Below are 19,251 nucleotides of genomic sequence, written 5' to 3'. Positions count from 1 at the left end.
CCAGTATCAAATCCTGGTCTTCTGACCAAAAAGGCCCCACCCCTAACCCCTGTTTCTATATTGAGTGTACTTCTATGTTAGGACTCAGGCCGACACAGGGGAAGAGACTCAACCCAGGTCCTGTGGTCAGTTGATGGCTCTGGAACTGGACATACGTTTGATGACTTCTGTCTAGCTGACCTGTTCCTGTTCTTTGCTCTTCTGTGCTAATCCTTCTTCCTGGGGCTCAATAAGAAATTGCCTCTGGTCAAACTAGAATGAAGAAAAGGAGACAAGAAAGCATGAGGAAAAAGGAAATGATGAGATGGCACCAAAGTTCACTTCTTGCTGCTACATTTCCAGATGCTGTTTCAAATCTATTTTATAGGACAGAGGAGGCAAGGTGGGCCAGGAGTAATATATCTCAAAGTCCTATTGCCTGCCAGACATTCTTTGAGGTTTTCTCCTTTTCTTCTTACAAGTCTAGAAGTAGGCACCCTTAGTCCCATTTTACAGAGGGCCAACCTCAGACTCACGGAATGTGTAAATTTTCCAGGGTCACATGTCTACACTTTGCCCTCTACACAGATCAAGCAAGCAGCCTCCTGTTTTAGATGATAGAATTCCAGGGCTTAAAAGACTGATAGTGGAAACCTCGCCTGATGTGGAATCTGGGCTGTGTCATGCTCCCCATTGGACTTGAAGATGATGGTAGGGATGAAATCCTACTCCGTGGGCCAAGAGGACTGGGTGTGGGGGCCACAATGACTAGCTGATTCATGAGGTGCTGAACTGGACCCAGAAAGCAGCACAAGCTGTTGCCCTTTGGAAAGAGAACCTGAATGGTAGGATATTAACATGTACACAACTACTATATGAAAGGGGTTTTACATTTTATCTCATTTAATCCTAAACTCTTTTCAAGACCAATAGGTACTTATAAATGATCAGAATCAGAATTTTTTGTGTGTATTTTTTAAAATTGAAGTACAGTTGATTTACAATATTGTGTTAGTTTCAGGTGCACAGCAAAGTGATTCGGATATCAGATTATTTCCCATTATATGTTATTAAAAGATATTGAATACAATTCCCCGTACTTTATTACCATAACTCCTTGTTACTTATCTATTTTATGTATAGTAGCTTGTATCTGTCAGTCTCATACTCCTAATTTGTCCCGCCTCCCTCCTTCTCCCCTTTGCTAACCATAAGTTTGTTTTCTATGTCTGTGAGACTGTTTCTGTTTTGTATATAGATTCATTTGTATTATTTGTTAGATTCCACATATAAGTGATATCATATAATATTTGTCTTTCTCTGTCTGACTTACTTCAGTAAGTATAATATTCTCTAAGTCCAACTATGTTGTTGCAAATGGCTGCGTAATAGTCCAGTGTGTGTGTATGTGTGTGTGTGTGTGTGTGTGTGTGTGTGTGTGTGTGTGTATGAGTTTTCATTTCTTTCTGGATATATACCCAGGAGTGGGATTGCTGGATCCTATGGCAGCTCTGTGTTTAGCTATTTAAGAAACCTCCATACTGCTCTCCACGTGGCTGCACCAATTTACATTCGAACCAACAGTGTAGGAGGTTCCCTTTTCTCCGCACCCTCTCCAGCATTTATTATTTGCAGACTTTTCGATGATAACCATTCTGACTCATGTGAGGTTTTGATTTGCATTTCTCTAGTAATTAGTGATGTTGAGCATCTTTTCATGTGCCTGTTGGCCGTCTTTATGTCTCCTTTGGAAAAATATCTATTTAGATCTTCTGCCCATTTTTTGCTTGAGTTGTTTATATTTTGATATGGAGTTGTATATTTTTGGATATTAACCCCTTGTCAGTCACATCACCTGCAAACATTTTTCTCCCATTCCATAAGTTGTCTTTTCATTTTGTTGATGGCTTCCTTGGCTGTGCAAAAGATTTTAAGTTTAATTAGGTCCCATTTGTTTATTTTTGCTTTAATTTATTTTGCCTTGGGACCCTGATCTGAGAAAATATTGCTACGATTTATGTCAGAGATTGGTTCACCTGTGTTCTCTTCTAGGAGTTTTATGGTGTCACATCTTATATTTAGGTCTTTAAATCATTTCAAGTTTATTTTTGTATATGGTGTGAGGGAGTGTTCTGATTTCATTGATTTACATGGAGCTGTCCGGCTTTCCCAGCATCGCTTGTTGGAGAGACAGTCTTTTCTCCATTGTATATTCTTGCCTCCTTTATTGAAGATTACTTGACCGTAGGTGGGTGGGTTTATTCCTAGGCTATCTATTCTATCCATTGATCTATATGTCTGTTTTTGTACCAGTACCATGCTGTTTTGATTACTGTAGTTTTGTAGTATAACCTGAAGTCTGGGAAGGTTATGCCTCCAGCTCTGTTCTTTTCCTCAGGATTGCTTTGGCAATTCTGGGTCTTTTGTGGTGCCATATAAATTTTTGGATTATTATTTCTAGTTCTGTGAAAAATGTAACAGGTATTTTGATAGGGATTACATTAAGTCTGTCGATTGCTTTGGGTAGTATGGCCATTTTAACAATATTAAGTCTTCCAGTCTAAGAGCATGGGACACCTTTCCATATCTTTGAATCACCTTCCATTTCTTTTATCAATGTTCTATAGTTTTCATCATATAGGTCTTTCACCTCTTGGTTAAGTTTATTCTTAGGTATTTCATTTTTTGATGGGATTTTAAATGGGATTATTTGTTTACTTTCCTTTCTGATATTTCATTATTAGTGTAATGAAATGCAACAGATTTCTGTATATTAATCTTGTACCCTGCTACCTTGCTGAATTCATTTCAGTGAACAGAACTTAAAAGTTAAGTAAGGTGACCTAGAAACAACCTTACCAATTGCGGCTCCAGGATTCATAACCTGGAGTTACACAAAGTAACCTGGAGTTACATTTTATCCTATGAACTGACATTCGACATCTCAGAAGGCATTATTATTCACTTGTTCTCTCTAAAACAACGTGAAGTGAAATAAAAAACACTAAAGCTCATTAAAAAGGATTAGATATCCTCTGCATTTCAAAAGTCACAAAAGGTGTGTGAAAATCTGGGGGATATTGTATTCAGACATAGGTTTATCTCTTCAATGTACAAAATATTCTTAAACAGTAGAGTTAGGTCAATGATATGAAGAGCGGATGCACAGAAAAACCACTTGGAAACAAACCAAACTAAATAAATTAATAGGAAATGAATCATATTAAGCGAACAGGGTTGTCATGATGTACAAAGTAAAATATGATGACCTTTTTCTGCAAAAGAATATATATGAACATGGGTGTATGAGGGTGATTAAATATGTTAGTGCATTACATACGGAGAAAAATCTGGAAAGTAGGCACCTATAAGTGAAGAGAAACTCTCTTTGTATTATGGTGGGCAAAAGGTAGGGACAGATGGGTGTGGCAATGTAATTTTGGTTTCTAAAAACGCATGTCTATATTTTTCCATACGTGTTAAACAAAGAGAAGTATTCATTGGTGCCCTAACAAAGTACTCAGATAAAGTTTTGTTAAACAGGTATATCAGCAGCCAAGTCACAAAATAATAGTGCAGAAATACATTTATTGACTTAGACACTAAACAGATTTCTTTGGTAATAAATCACTGAGTGTGGATTGTTGAAGATAGAAGATGTTTTTATTTTATAACTGCATTTCTATGCTGTTTCCAGAATGGAAACATTGAGTAAAATGTTGAAAATACAAAAGATTGCAAACTGATTACCAATACGCTATTCATATATTCATGGCTTCGGAAGCAGATCAAAAGAATTGATTTGACAGTTCTTTGTATGTGTGTGTATTTGTATATGTCCCTTTGTCTCAAATTTCTTTACACCAATTATTCATACACTAACTCATGCAGCTTTCGACTCAGTTCACTTAGGGGCCAGATTTCCAGTCCCAGGGCTTGAAGATCCCAGCATGGGCATGAATACAGAAGGATCGCTGCCAGTGTGAAGTCTAGAAATCTTGCCTTTAGGATGAAATTCATTCGCCTCCCCATCACCACCACAGTCCTTTCCATCCCCCATCCTTTGCCAAGCCCCCAGTTCAGACTTTTACACCTGCAGTTCTGACTTTGGTCACTAGGTGGCATCGCTCTCCATTTTCTACACATTTTTCTTTTTCCCCTCAATGGAACATATATATTTTAAAAACAGAAGTGAAAAGTTTCCTCAAAGTCTATTGGAAAAAACAAGTACAGTGTGATCTTAACTTACTTTGAAACATTCAGATGTGTATAGAAAGACTAAAAAGGCGTATGTGTAGTTTCTACCCTGCTTCTCATTCATTTATTAATGTGTACTGTGTGTTTACCATGTGGCAGGAACTGTCAGTCCAATTCCTTATCTGCATCCCAACCTCCCTCTCTTCATCTCCAGATATGCATAACTGGAAAAGCCCCCAGGAAACCAGATGGATGTTAGTGCCCACCCCATGGAGCCCCATGACCTCAGGCTCCATTCTAAGCACGATTAGTCCAAGCTTGACCCTGGGTCCTGGAAACCAGCATGGAAACAGGAAATGATGTAGCTTAGTGGGAGAGGCTATAACTTGGGAAACTGTGGCACCTTCTAACTCAAACCCCTGTCCTTTTGCATAGGACGAGTAGGCTATTACCTTCCCTGACGGGACACCACTCAGAGAGTCAAGGATGAGGTGAACAGTGTTGCTTTCAGTTTTGCTTCTCCTCACAGGCTCCAGCTGGAGGTTTTACTTTCTCTTAGACCTTTGCTCTGTCAGAGTGGTACATTTCGGAACTGGTTTTGTATGTTTTATCCCTAAGAGGGTGGTTCTATCCATTTAGTCATCTGACAGGTCCATTTGAGGTGACATGGAGTTCCTGCTTCATGAAGACCTTCTCTGCCAATCAGGGGGAGCCTGGATCCATACCCACAAGAGACAGAAAAGAGTAGAGACCGAGCTATCAAGACAAACACAGGACCAAGACTCTGGTCCAAATGCCTAATTCTCTTGACTTAGTGAAATGGTTTTCACATATTTCTCACATGACGGTCACTTCTTTTCTGGGTTCCTCTTACACCTGACGCTCAAATATGATCCCTTTCTCTCTCTCCTGTCCACAAACATATACCCACAATAAATTCCTCTAAAAGCTAGTGGTGAAGAAAAGTTTTCTAAATATGGCTTCAAATCCAGAAGCAATAAGGGAAAACCATAGTACACCTGATTTCATTAAAAATTGTAAGGCAGAAAGCATCCCATCAGCAAATTAAACTGAAAAATTACAAATTGGGAAACATACAACTTACATTAATGACAAAGGTTATCTACCTTGTAGTAGAAAGATTATGAAAAAGCAAGGGCAAATTAGAACATTCTGAAGGAGAAAGGGCACTAGATACAAAAAGAATTTCCCCGAAAAATGTTCCTTAAACATGTTAAAAAGTGTGAAACCTAACTCTGGATTAAGAGATGCAAAGAAAAAAACAAACAAACCAAAAAGCCGAGATGCCTCTTCTCATCATTTACATAGTCAGTGAAGAAATAGGCAATCACGTACATTGCTGGTGGCAATGTAACATGGTATAACTCCTAGCCAGGGGATTTGATACGGTGTTATGAAATTACCAGGGTACTTACCCTTGGAACCAGCAATGTCTCTCCTAAGAATCTATCCCAAACTAACAATGTAAAAAGACATAAACACAAAGCCATTCCTGCCAGAACAATTCATACAGCAGAAGGCCAGAAACAAGACATATCCACCAATAAGGGGCTGGTTGAATAAACTGTGGTCCATCTACATCTGAGAGGACTGTGCAGCTGTAAAAAGCAATGAAGACTCCTTCTCTGTACTGTTGTGGAGTCATCTCCAGGATATATTGTTCAGTGATAAAAGCCAGGTGCAGAAAAGTGTGTGGAGCTGCTGCTGTCCAATATGACGGCCACTAGCCTCAAGTAGCTATTTACAGTAAATTAAACTCAAATTACATGAAATTAAAAAATCAGTTACTCAGAGTTGCCACGTTTTAGGTGCTAAATGTTCAATTCCTGAATAAGACTCAGGTACTTAATGACTGCTGTGTTGAACAGCACAGATACAGAACATTCCCATCTCCACAGAAGTTTCTGTTGGAGAGCACTGGTGTAGAATATGACAACTTTTACGTATGAAACGGGGAGAAAACAAATGTATGTTATATTTCCTTATATTTTAAGAACTGTACAGTTAATACAAAAGATAAAAATGCGTACCTATAAGGGGACAGAAGAGCAGCCCAGGATGCAAGCCAATGACGTAGATTCTCTTAAATATGAAACCTATATTACTGGCTCTATGCACTGAAAGGGCAAGAAACAATGACCAACAAAGTAGTAATCAGCAACTGTAGTTCCTAGACTGAATTTCCCACTAAAAGGAACCAGGCTTCCTTGGAGAAATGCCTGATTTTTGGTCTAGGTAAGGATTGTACCAGGTGAGTCTGGACGGAACTCTCATACCAGAAATTATATCAAAAAGACTCATAACCTCAGGGCCTCCCATTGGCCAAAGATAGAACAATTTGAACATCAAAAACATTAATGACTATCATGCACTAAAACACGTCAAATATAGAAACATCTATGACACTCTAAAAAAAAAGCCAACAAAACCAACTCACTGCTCACCTTTGAGAATCCTAGGGAAACACCTGATTTTTGAAAGTGCAAATATTGCCAGTGAACTGTATATACACCTTGCCTTTCCTGTGCTTGTTATACCTACGCATAGTTGTTGAGGGAAGAATTCTTTTATAAAAGAATTTCTGCCAATACATGCAGAAGCAATTAAAGAATTTGTACGTCATGCTTTTGCAACCTTTTATGAAATGTAGCTCTAGGCAATGATCATTAGAGGCTGCAAAAAAGGGATGTGAAAAGCAGATGGGAAATTTTATAAAAGCTGTGTCACAGTATCTCTGAATTTGCCTTTCCTCACTTGTAAAATGGGAACAATTCTATCCATATTAGACAATTACTGTGAGGAGCAAAAGGTCAATCGGGCAGATGATACATATAGTGCTGAATAGGGATGAATAGTCTTATCTCATACCTGACCTTCCTTTAAAGGAGATTCCCTTGATACAATCTAAACAGCATGATTATAAGACAATAATGTGGAAATATTAAATGGAAGGGAAACGTATAAGTTTTCATTACATATTCACTTCAGTGTCATTTCTCTGTGCTGGAGTCATTTCTCAGATAATTTAGGAGAAAGGAAAACGGACTCCAGCATTTCCATTGGGTGTGTGAAAGAAAACCATTGGTCCATTTCACATTATTTCATATCTTTTCCCATTCCACTTTTAATAATTATGTTAATTTCTTAAGAATAACATGTGTACTCAAACGAACTTATCTATCAAACAGAAACAGACTCACAGACAGGGAACACACTTGTGGTTGCCAAGGGGGAGAGGGGGTGGGGGAGGGACGAATTGGGAGTTTGGAATTATCCGATGCAAACTATTTATACATAGAATGGATAAACGACAAGGTCCTACTCTATAGCACAGGAAACTATATTCAATATCCTGTAATAAACCATAATGGAAAAGAACGTCAAAAGGAATATATATGTGTAACTGAATCACTTTGCTGTACAGCAGAAATTGACACAACATTGTAAATCAACTATACTTCAATAATAATAATAAAAAAAGAATAACGTACTGTAACCCAGCAAGAATGGGCTTTGCAGAAGAACACTACAGTAAATCACTGGGGGCCAGGCACATCATAGGTTCTTGGGTAAATCGTTTCCCCTATGCTGGCCATTTTTTTGGATAAAACCTCTCAGATGTAGAGGCTAATGAGATACCATCTGGGAAAGCACTTTTGAGACCTTAGATGGGATGGAAGAAGCTATTATTTCTACATAATTACTTTCCAATCTACACTTCAGATATTATCATACTCTGTGTTGAATGAATTCAGTAGGCATAAGTCCTTGCATTACTTTGTACTTGAATGGCCATTTGTGAATAGTCTTAGGGTGGTTGGAAGGGAAAAGTTATATATTAGGGCAGGACCTCTGGCCCAGAAAATCATAGGGACTTATCTATTGTGAATGCATGCATTTTTTCTATCTCATGCATTTTCCACAACATTCCTGGAAGGTAGAGAATAACATATCTTTACATCATGTTGTAGCTGGAGAAACAGTAATGTACAGAGGTTAAGCAACTTGGCTGGGGGTCATCCTTCTCTTAAGAGGAAAAGCAGAGACTGACACCCTGTATATCCAAGTGCAGACTGCATGATGCTCAGCTGCACATGACACCGTATTCAAATAAGTCTTGCTTTCCTGCTGACCTGGGTCACTTCTGAAATCTATCTTCACTTCCGATGCCAGGCTGATAGTCCTGCTTGTATTTATTCAAGTCGGTGAACATCACTGTACTTCAATTTCCTGTTCTGTAGAGACAAGGGAATGTGGTTAGGTCATTAGTGTTTGAAAGTGAATTCCCAGACAACATAAGGAATATGCACAGTATAATAGAGGGACAGGTGTTATGCTGAGGATGAATAATTGAAGGAACAGGCTCCAAATGCATGAAGGTCAAAAGTTCCTGGATTCATTAATGCATATTGATAAATCAACCTGTGAAAAAGTTGTACTAAGTGAAATCCCCACCAGCAATATCAGACTTTGTAGGATTCCCCATATGCACCCCCACACTGGAAATTCTCAGTAGTTTATTGTTACACTTGAAAAACATGAACATAGAAATTCTCTTATTGTCATCAGATTTAATTGGATAGTAAGGTTATTTAAAAGTATCCCTAATATGCAGACTCTTCTGCTAATCATCATTTGCATTAGTTATTAACGCAAAAAGGTCCAGTGACATCGGCAACCTAACAAACCATGAGTGACGGCCTTATAAGCCAGCAAGTTCTCCTAGGGCTACTGCCTGCATGAAGGCTCCAGGTGTGTGTGTGTGTGTGTGTGTGTGTGTGTGTGTGTGTGTGTGTGTGTGTGTGTGTGTGTGTGTGTGTGTGTGTGTGTGTGTGTGTGTGTGTGTGTGTGTGTGTGTGTGTGTCCTCTGGGGCCTCCTAAGGACAATGTGTATCCCTAGAAAGAGATTGAGAATATCTCTTTGTGATATATGTTGAGTTCAAGTTTAGAGAGGAGCTGGATCTGCTCGTTCTTGAGTCTTTCGAAATGGCACAAGAGTTGGACCACAGCAAGCTTCTGAGCAGACAGTAGTCTCGTTCCCCCAGATGGAAGGCAAGCCTGTCTGTGAACTCACCTGCTCAGGTCAGGGATGGATCCCTCCAGGACATAAGGTGTGGCAGTCTGCCTAAATGTGCCTCTGAACACTGAAGTTGAGGGCTCTCATCTTGCAGCTGTCAGTTGCAGAGCCCTGAGAAGCTGCATCCTCTCAGCCACCCACCACCATGGGCTCAGTCATCTGCATGAGGAGCTCTGCACTCAGGGATAAAAATCCTTAAATTCTTAGCACATCTTTGACACGTCGTGCATTCACCTATTCATCCGTTCATACGTTTAACAGACATTAAGAAGAAACTCTACACTATCCCTTCAGTAAGTTTTAGGCTTCTCCAGAATGGAAACAAGGAAATAAAGTGTGGGAAGGCTGGTGTGGTCAATTCAGATGTTAAATCTAAGAAGAGATAGATCCTTCTCCTTAAGATTTCAAGCTGCTCAAGTATCTTATAAATGGTGATTATAGAACATCATTTAATGCTGTGGGCCTCTGTCCACATCTCTGGTTACTGACCTCTTTACATATATATTCTGCACTCTGCAACTAAAGATCTACAATGAATTCTTGATACTCAGTTCACATCCCCCGACCTCCCCTCCAACTCAGTCTTCATCTCTCATCTAATGGGGATGTCCCTCCACTCCTCCACTGAAATTTATCTTGCCAAAGTCAACAACCACCTTTTTGTCACATTTATACATCATGAGTGTTGAAATGCATGGCCAAATGGAGACAGAGGTTTCCCTAGCCAGGATGCAATTAAGTTGCTTGTCTACAGACAAGGATTACATTGCAAACTGATACTGGCAGTTACCTGAAATCTAGAATTGTAAAACACCTTGCATGGAGACCAAGTCAGGTAATGGGGAAGTGTGTGCTACAGACAGTAGGCTTTCAAATGAAGTTGAAAATGTCCCCCACATGTCTCATACTTTTGCATCATTGAAAGGGATTTTACAAATAGGTTTACAGCAGGATAACAATGTTTATTAGGGTCTCCTCACTAGACTCTGTCTCACCTGTCTCTTTTTTTTTTTCTCACGGTATTTCCAATTATGGAATGAAATCATCTGAAATTGTAATGTTGTCTCACGTGTTGAGGGGCCGTATGGCCCAGCAGTTCCAGTTCTAGTTACACACTCAAGAGAAATAAAAACACGTCTACATAAAAACTCGGAGAAAAATATTCATAGTAACATTACTCATAACACCCAAAAAGTGGAAACAACTCACATGCCTATCAATTGATAAGTGCACAAGTAAAATTTGGCATAGTCATACAACAAACTATTATTCAGCCATGAAATGAATGAAGCACTGATACATGTACAACATATACGATCCTTGATACCATTATGCTAGTGAACAAAGTCAAACATAAAAGACCAAATACTATGTGACTCAATTTATAGGGAATGTTCAAAATAGGCAAATCCATAGAGACAGACAGCAAATCAGTGCTTGCCTGGTACTAAGTATGGGTACGGGGCTTCAGTGTTTTCAAACATTATGGAAGTGTTGGGAACTACAGAAATGCCTAAAATTCAGTTATGGTGACGGTTGCATGCATTTACTAAAAATGATCACACTGTACCCTCAAAGTGTGTGAACGTTATTGCCTGTAAACTTTACCCAAAGAAAGCTGTTTAAAATTAAAAAATTAAAAATAAAATATGATGTTGGCCTGGTCGTCTTTTGTACCACCATAACAAGCAAGTTACATTCAGGACGGACGTAGTTAAGGATGGTGATAGGAGTTGGTTATAAGGATTGCCATCCTGATAATTCCCTACCTTCATTCCTGGGCCTGGATTTAGGAAGGGAGAGCGAATGAGAAGCAAGGCCATGAAGGGGTTGAAAGAAACAGAAGGAAATGTGGTTGTCAGTGCGCACACACACACATGCACCCATACACTGACACACTCACACCATATATATTCATACATCGACCAGGCTGCGTTTTGAATCCTAGGACTCTCACAAGAGAGCGCAATGTGTGCTCAAAGAGGACACATTCCGCTCATGTGCAAATAGCCACATGAATCCTGAACTGTGCCCTTCAGCGCAGTTAAATGCCATCCACACAGCCTTGACAATGGGGAATATAAGGAACGCTGAATTCCAAATGACACGAGGTTGTGAGACTCCATTATGTCTCATCCATAGGATGGAATTCTAGTCAGGCAGCAAAAACGAGTTATAGTGACGACAAGGAGAGAGGATTTGTTGCCTATCAGATTAGCAGCGATTCACATTATTTCTAAAGTGTGCAGAAACAGGAATTTTCATATAGTATTGTTAGAAATATAAAATAGTAAGAGTTTGTTCAAATAAAAGTTTTTTCATTGTTTTGAAAGAACACTTCCAGAACTTATAAAAATGCTTACTAAGATATCTGCATGTATATGAACAAGAATGTTAAGCACACTATAGTTTGTAATAGAAAACGTGGTAAAGGAACTATATTTACATCACTAGTACTGGAAAAGTGAATTCTGGAGCATTCATATAATGCAACAACCAGGGCAATATAAAAAAATAAGTGAAATTTTATTGTCAAGTAACTTAAAATGTTATCACAGAAACTCATCTACATGGAAATATGGTCACAATAAGTGCCAAGGTGGGTTACAATGATCATAAATTACAGGGATCCAGTTTTGCTTATATAGGTGTATACCTCTTTATCCAGAGGTCTTTAAAAATAATAAAAAAAAAACCTTTCTGTTAAAACATAAAAATAAAAATGGTCTTTCTGTTGAAATCACATAGAGCTTTCCACTCAGCATAGAAAGAGGCTGCACTTTCTGTCTAGATACCTCAGTATCCCTGTACCCGGAGTGTGTCCCTTTTCCACCCAGACTTCCAGAAAGCTCTCTGGATTTAGGCCTTTCGCTCCCACCTTCTGGCTCAGCGATGTTCATGCTGCAGTTCGGTCCACTGTCACGAGGTGGCACCATCGTACCTCCATTGTCAAACTTCTCTACAAAGACGTTCATTCAAAGAGCAAAAAAATACCATCCTCTTCCTCAAAACCCAGCCCATGAACCTATGTATAGAATGATTCTAATTTTGTCTGAAAAATCTGTTAGGTGTAAAAGAAGAGTGTAAAAACATATACTCCGGGTCTTGAATACGAAGACGAAATAGCAGGTGGCAGTAGCGTGTTGGCAACGGTCGGCTGTTGAAGGGCTTTACAGGACTGGTGGGAGGTGGAAGAGAGAATGGGGCTCCAGAGCGGGGTCTTGGCGGCTGTGCCCAGTGTCATGGACAGGGTATGACAGGGAGTGGGAAAAGTTCTGGACAGACTCTACGGGGTGGGTGGGGGTGGAGGGTGAACACCCTACTCTCTGGGAGGGACCCCCCCCACCCCCCACCCCCCGTCTGCAGTGTGGACACTTCAACCTACACTTAGGAGATACCTCAATAAACTCGATGTTCTTTTCGGGTCAACAGCAGATGGGACTGCTCTAGTAATACATCTAAGTTTCACAAACATAATTAGTGTCTTAGTAAACAAAACATTCCAAGATCTTCTTATCCTTGGCCTCATGTGCTCATTTTCTTTGTGAAAGAAAAATGGAGGTGGAAGCCACCTGCTGGCCAGATCCAAGATTGCAGCTCTGAGGCTCCGACCAGGGAGCTTGGCCGAGGAGAGTGAGGACGAAGTTTGGGCTCTGGGTTAATGGTGTTAGCCAGTGTTTTCCGGAATTTTTCACTTGCTGGTGGCAATTTCTCTGTATCTACCATTTTTCTGGCATATCTAAATCTGAGATAGGAATCAAGTTCTGGTCTGATGTGAAGATAAAGATTGTGAAGTGGAGTGTACAAGCCATAGGACATATAGAAACACACACATACACGCACCGTCAATTCAATTTTAAAAGCTACTTTGTTCTTCTATAAAATTGAATGTAATGAATGTTTATGACGTGAAGAATGTATGTGCACACATATGTGCACTATCATCTTCATCGTCAAGAGGGATTTTTGGGTGAGTACCCATGGGGCCACAATATCAGGGGAGTGTAAGATGCTCACTTCTCAAGCCTTGGAAGCCCATTTTCTCAAAGGGAGGCTGCCCTGTGTCCTCTCTCTCCTTAGGGCAAGGGATGTAACTTCATTTGAATCCTGCCACTTATCTGGAGAGGTGCTGTCGGTTCTATGAGCCTGAGCTTTGTTGTCTATGAAATGGGACTCGGGATCCTTTTGTCACACAGCCATCCCAAGGAGAAAATGAGAAAACCTGTTCAAAGTATATGGTACATTGTGGGACTTCAAGGGCTCTTTAAAAGTCAAGGCTCAGTAGCAGGGGCTGGCTGAGCCTTAGGGCTAAGGCAGGCACTGTGGAAAGGTGTTTTTCATTATTTCTCCTAATGAGAATGTAGATATGTTTATGAAGGAATCAAATCTCTCTCTGGTATGCCTTGAGTTCAAAGTTTTAACGACAGAAGGATCTCTAGCTTCTTGGGAGACTCAGAAGCTCCTAAGAGCTGCCCAACATCGTGCCTCTGCGCCGACCCTAATCCAGTTCCCCATGCTGGGAAGACAGGCTTGCCTTTGACTCACCTGGTGAGCTCAGTGAGAGATGGCACCAGGGCAGCAAGCCGTAGTGTTTGCCTAACTGCTGCTCCTGGACTGCTGCGCATGTTAATACGTTTATAGGAAAATTCTAGACCTGTCTCCCATTCAACAGTGCAGGGGTCCTCAGATCATGTCGCACCAGGATTTCAGCCACCTGCTGCCTCCCTGAGAGGCAAAGATCCACAAATTACTACCATTTCTTTGACACACAATTATCCATTCTTCCTATCACTCATAGCTCAATATATATTGAGCTCAAAAACCCATACTGTTCATTGGAGGCATCCCATTAACTCTGAAGTGGAAATAAGAGGGAAATATGGGAAATTTCTTTCAAAGGTTAAATCTGAGATGACATGACTCCTGCAATATTAACTTTTGCACTTTCAAGGAACTGAAGATGTAAAAGAAAATCCCTCTTTGGACCCCTTTTCCCCATTCAGTCACAGGCCTTCTCTCTGTGTCTGTCTCTGTCTCTGTTTCTCTCTCTCTCTCTCTCTCTCTCTCTGTCTGCCTCTGTTTCTCTCTCCCTTTCTCCCCCGTCCTTCAAAATCAAAGTTCCAGAAAGCATTTTCTGCATTCCCGGTTAACATTCTTCACTTCCCACTAACCTCTTATCTCACTGCACTATTGAATCTTGCAATGAACGTGCTCTCACCAAGGTCACTAGGTCCAGCTATTTGTATAAATATGTTAATACATGAAAATTGCCTTAATGACCTCCTAAATTATACATGCTATGCAGACTGCTTCTGTTACTTAACAACAAATCTTTGACAGTTTCCCAGGCTCTGGAGCGTGAGGTACAAACCCAAGCTGTCCTGTTCTCTAACTGTGTAGTCCTAGGCCAAGTTCTCCCCGTCCCTCAGTTTTTCATCTACAAAATGGGGTTGAGCAACTGTATCTACCTCTTAGGGGTGCCTGGAGCATTAAATGAATCAATACAGTAAAAATCATTAGGAGTTTAAAAATTTAGCCATATTTATTTTATTTTATTTATTTTTTTTTTGCGGTATGTGGGCCTCTCACTGCTGTGGCCTCTCCCGTTGCGGAGCACAGGCTCCGGATGCGCAGGCTCAGTGGCCATGGCTCACGGGCCCAGCCACTCCGCGGCATGTGGGATCTTCCCGGACCGGGTCACGAACCCGTGTCCCCTGCATCGGCAGGCGGACTCTCAATCACTGCGCCACCAGGGAAGCCCGCCATATTTATTTTTTGCATATATCTTTATTATCATTACTATCCCCACAGGCACACACAAAAACATAGGATACAGAGTGGTGTTTATTCACAATCAATGACATTTGGGGTATACGGTTAGTGTGTGTGTTTGTTTCCTAGGGCTGCTGTTACTAATTAACAGGAACTTCGTGGCTTAGAACAACAGAAATGCATTATCCCATAGTTTTAGAGACCGGAAATCTGAAATCAAGGTGTCGGCAGGCAGCGGCCATGGCTCACGGGCCCAGCAGCTCCGCGGCATGTGGGATCTTCCCGGACCGGGGCACGAACCCGCGTCCCCTGCATCAGCAGGCGGACTCTCAACCACTGCGCCTCCAAGGAAGCCCCAGAGGAGAATTCTTCCTTTCCTCTTCCAGCTTCTGGTGGCTCCTGGCTTCCCTTGGTTTGTGCCAGCATAACTCCAGTCTCTGCCTCTGTCTTCACATGGCCTTCTTCCCTCGGTGTGTGAAATCTCCCTCCTTTCTTTTATAAGGACATTAGTCATTGGGTTTAGGGACCATCCTAAATCCAATCATCTCTTGAGATCTTTAACTTAATTATATCTGCAAAGACCCTATTTCCAACTAAGGTATGGGGGTGTTATGATTTGGAAATATTGGGGGGCACCCAATTCAACCCACTACAGTGAGATAAGTTATAAAATTAAGTGTAAGATGAGATCTTATGATTTGTATGTAAATATATAAATGTATGCATACATGTATAAATATATAATACCTGCATAAGTATAATTCTGGAGGAATATAATGCAGATGAAAACATTAGAAGGGCTTTTTTTAAATAAAATATTTATTAATTTATTTAAAATAACAATGATAAAACCATTATATTCAACCTATAAAATTAACAGAAATAACATTTTTATGAAAATAATTATACTTCTAAAATGAAAATAGTAAGAAGAGTAGCATTGTTTTATACTTTGGGCAAATCTCTTTAATGTCTGGCATAATAGGAGATAGTGGAATTCTCATACCTGCTTCTACAGTCAGACTATTGTTATATGTTGCTTTGGTTGAGTCATATAAGAAAATCTAGCCTCACACAAATATGTAGCTGGAAAAGGGGAAAGTATTTTAACAGCCTTGTTAAATAGTTGTGGATTTTCTTCTTTGCTGCTACATGAAAACTCAGCAAGAGCTTCCTTCCAAAGAGTTCACTATGGAAAGAGGGGGAAAAGAGTAACTTTACAGTGGAGACAAACACTACCTCAGACAAGTGTGATCAAGGTTAACATCAACAGTGTTAAGTCACATTGATCATATGTGCCCTTGATATGATCTGATGAAAAGAGCACTTGACCTCTGTGGTCTTCTTCCCAAAGCCCACAATTCCAGTCAAATCATGAGAAAAACATCAGACAAATCCCATTCGAGGGACAGTCTACAAAATAACTGACGAGTATTCCCCAAAACTGTCAGGGTCATCAAAAAGAAGGAAAGTCTGAGAAAGTGTCACAACTAAGAGGAATCTAAGGAGGCATGATGACTAAAGGTAATGTGGTATCCTGGATGGGAGCTCTCTCACATAGCTCTTCAAATGTGCAGTCGGCAACGGTTCCACAGGCTTTATTCAGCCGCAGCTCTCTGCCTTGCACTTTTAGAATCCTTGGTCTAGTTAAATCACTTTGTTTCTGAGCCAGCTCATCAAACAACTTATCCATGACAGCCTCCACATTAGCTTCACTTGTGAGATAGTAGAGTTCTCCTGCAGCAGGAAGTTCCCTTTTCCGATAATCTATCCCAGAATCTAGCTGGACCATATTACAGTATTCCAGAAAGAAATACAGCATTGCCCACATACATGCATTCCTCTCTCTCATTGCCTCAGAGACCTTCAGGACAGCTATGAATGGTACAAAGTTAGCTCTTTGGGGTCCATTTTAATAGAGAACATCTGGTGGCCTGTTGGATGTTGCCACAACAACGACCCCATTTTTTTTTTTTTTCGGTACACGGGCCTCTCACTGTTGTGGCCTCGCCCGTTGCGGAGCACAGGCTCCGGATGCGCAGGCTCAGCGGCCATGGCTCACAGGCCCAGCCACTCCGCGGCATGTGGGATCTTCCTGGACTGGGGCACGAACCCGTGTCCCCTGCATTGGCAGGTGGACTCTCAACCACTGCGCCACCAGGGAAGCCCGACGACCCCCATTTTTGAACAGATTTTCAAAAAGCTGTTTCAGAATCATGGCATCAGCAATGTCAGTGACCTGAAATTCATCAAAGCATAAGAGACATGCTTCTTCACTGATTTCTTCAGCTATAGGAGCTATTGGATCGTATGATTTAGCCATGAGTCCTGGTTTCCTTTATGGCAAACTCTGTTTAAAGCGGTGTATTCTTTTGTGAGCATCTAGCATGAAACCATGAAAATGAACCCGTTTTTTCCTCTTCGTTTCCACATAAGCATAAAACACGTCCATCATCATTGTTTTCCCTGTACCTTAGAAAGAAAAGGCCTTCTGCCTCTATACTGTATCCTTTAAGGTCCTCATGTAATTCCCACAAACACTGTATGACTCTTCTGTGATGTTCATCGTCCTTTAGCTCACGAGCTTTGATCAGAAAGTCACAGAGGTCCAGTGGTCCATGACAAACAGCTAAAGCTTTTGAATAAACCTCTGTAGCAGCAGTTGGAGACATACTCTCGGGGGTCTGAACTGTATAGGCTTTACAAAAGGGGTTTCCAGGGGCGGTGACCGAAGGGGCGAGAGCAGCAGCCCAAGCCCTGCACCCAACACATCTTCCTCTCAGCCGGCTCGGCGCTAAGCGCCTAGAAGGGCTTTTCTTCAGATGGTGGGCTTTGAGGTATTATTATCTTATTTCCCTTTGTATGTTATCTATTTTTAACTGTAATAAATTCCCATTGCCCTTGAAATTATACAAAATATTAAAAAGGCTGGAGAAACATAAACATTTTCTGCTCCAAGCACAGGGAAGTTATCCACTTTAGTAGGGGAACATCCCTGAGGCACAGGAAGGGAGACAGAATGTTGCAGGAGCCCCTTCCACAATATAACAGGACACAGGTCTCCAAATTCCAAACCACACTGATTAAGATCTGTTGTTTAAACTTTTGCCCAGCTAACTGAGAAAAAACCATGGGACGTTAGTTTTATTTCGCTGTGCCCTGATGAACAGTAATGTTGAGGGTCTTATCAGATGAGAAGCACTAGTGTGCACTAGTTAGGTGTGGGGCTCAGCTGCCACACAGAACTGGTTCATATCTTAATCTTGTGACTGGCTAGCACTGCCATCACTGTGCCTCAGTTCCCTGATGGTTACAGTTCAGAAACAGTAGCTTCTCCTCACAGGACGTGGTGGGAATTAAATGACCAAGTATAGGTTTAGCACTTACAACACTGTAGGGCCAGAGGAAGTCAGTAATAATATTAACCATTCTTATTATTATCATACCTAAATTGACCATTAGTGCTTAAGGCCATTTTATTATTATGTGGGCTTATACTGATTGGCTTGAATTGACCTCCATAATATGATGTTTGTAGAAAAAAAGCAGTTTACAAAACCGTATGTAGGGTATCATCTCATTGCTCATCTTAAAAATGCAGGTTATATTTGCATAACAAAATTTCTGAAAACAAATATACACTCACCTCTTAAGAGTACTTATCCATGAATAGTAGACACCAAGGTTTTCTAATGATTTTTGCTCTTTTTATCTCTTCTTGAGATCCCCAAAGTAACATGGGGTTATAGATAGTTTAAGAGAAAGGGACATTTGACTAAATGGGATCACAGATCATTATGGAACAATACTTAATTATCTATTTAACCAAAGTGACAATAAAAGAATTTAAAAGCAAATACAGCAGGTTACATAGTTGTGAGCAAAACGTAGCTATTTTAATACTGAGAAGACTGTTTTATTATGTAATTAAAGACATGATAAACACAACATGAAGCACAGGAAATTATTTTGGAAAGAGAAAAACTATCACCTTTCTAGGCAGATTATTTAAAAGGTACAGAAAAACCTTTCCCAATCTCTTATCAAGAGCAGACCTACAGTCAAAGAAACCCTGTCTTCATAGCAGATGAAAGAAAATTAAGTTTTATTTTAACAAAAATATACTATTGATATTAAAGCTTATTATTTAAACATTTATGGAAGATTGGCTCAAGATGGGGGAGTAGAAGGATGTGTGCTCACCC

The 19,251-nt window shown here is 40.4% G+C and overlaps 1 protein-coding gene and 1 pseudogene across 5 annotated transcripts in view; one reads left to right on the top strand and one right to left on the bottom strand.

The window, feature by feature from the left end:
- Positions 1-19,251, top strand: part of LOC132594518 (nuclear RNA export factor 2-like) — an 80,060-nt gene that overhangs the window by 52,968 nt on the left and 7,841 nt on the right. For 2 of the 5 annotated variants that reach the window (XM_060292470.1, XM_060292472.1), the window contains one exon: positions 15,240-15,589. In XM_060292470.1, the coding sequence (XP_060148453.1) occupies positions 15,240-15,474 (235 nt within the window). In that variant the 3' untranslated portion in view covers positions 15,475-15,589. Of the gene's footprint in view, positions 1-4,815; positions 7,418-15,175; positions 15,590-19,251 lie in introns of those variants that run through there. The other 3 variants (XM_060292471.1, XM_060292475.1, XM_060292473.1) reach the window with 3 other exon arrangements.
- LOC132594580 (AFG1-like ATPase pseudogene) lies at positions 15,093-17,886 on the bottom strand (annotated as a pseudogene).

The sequence above is a fragment of the Globicephala melas genome, chromosome X (assembly GCF_963455315.2).
Source record: "Globicephala melas chromosome X, mGloMel1.2, whole genome shotgun sequence".
Taxonomy (NCBI): Eukaryota; Metazoa; Chordata; class Mammalia; order Artiodactyla; family Delphinidae; genus Globicephala; species Globicephala melas.
This window is presented reverse-complemented; position numbering and strand designations above follow the sequence as displayed.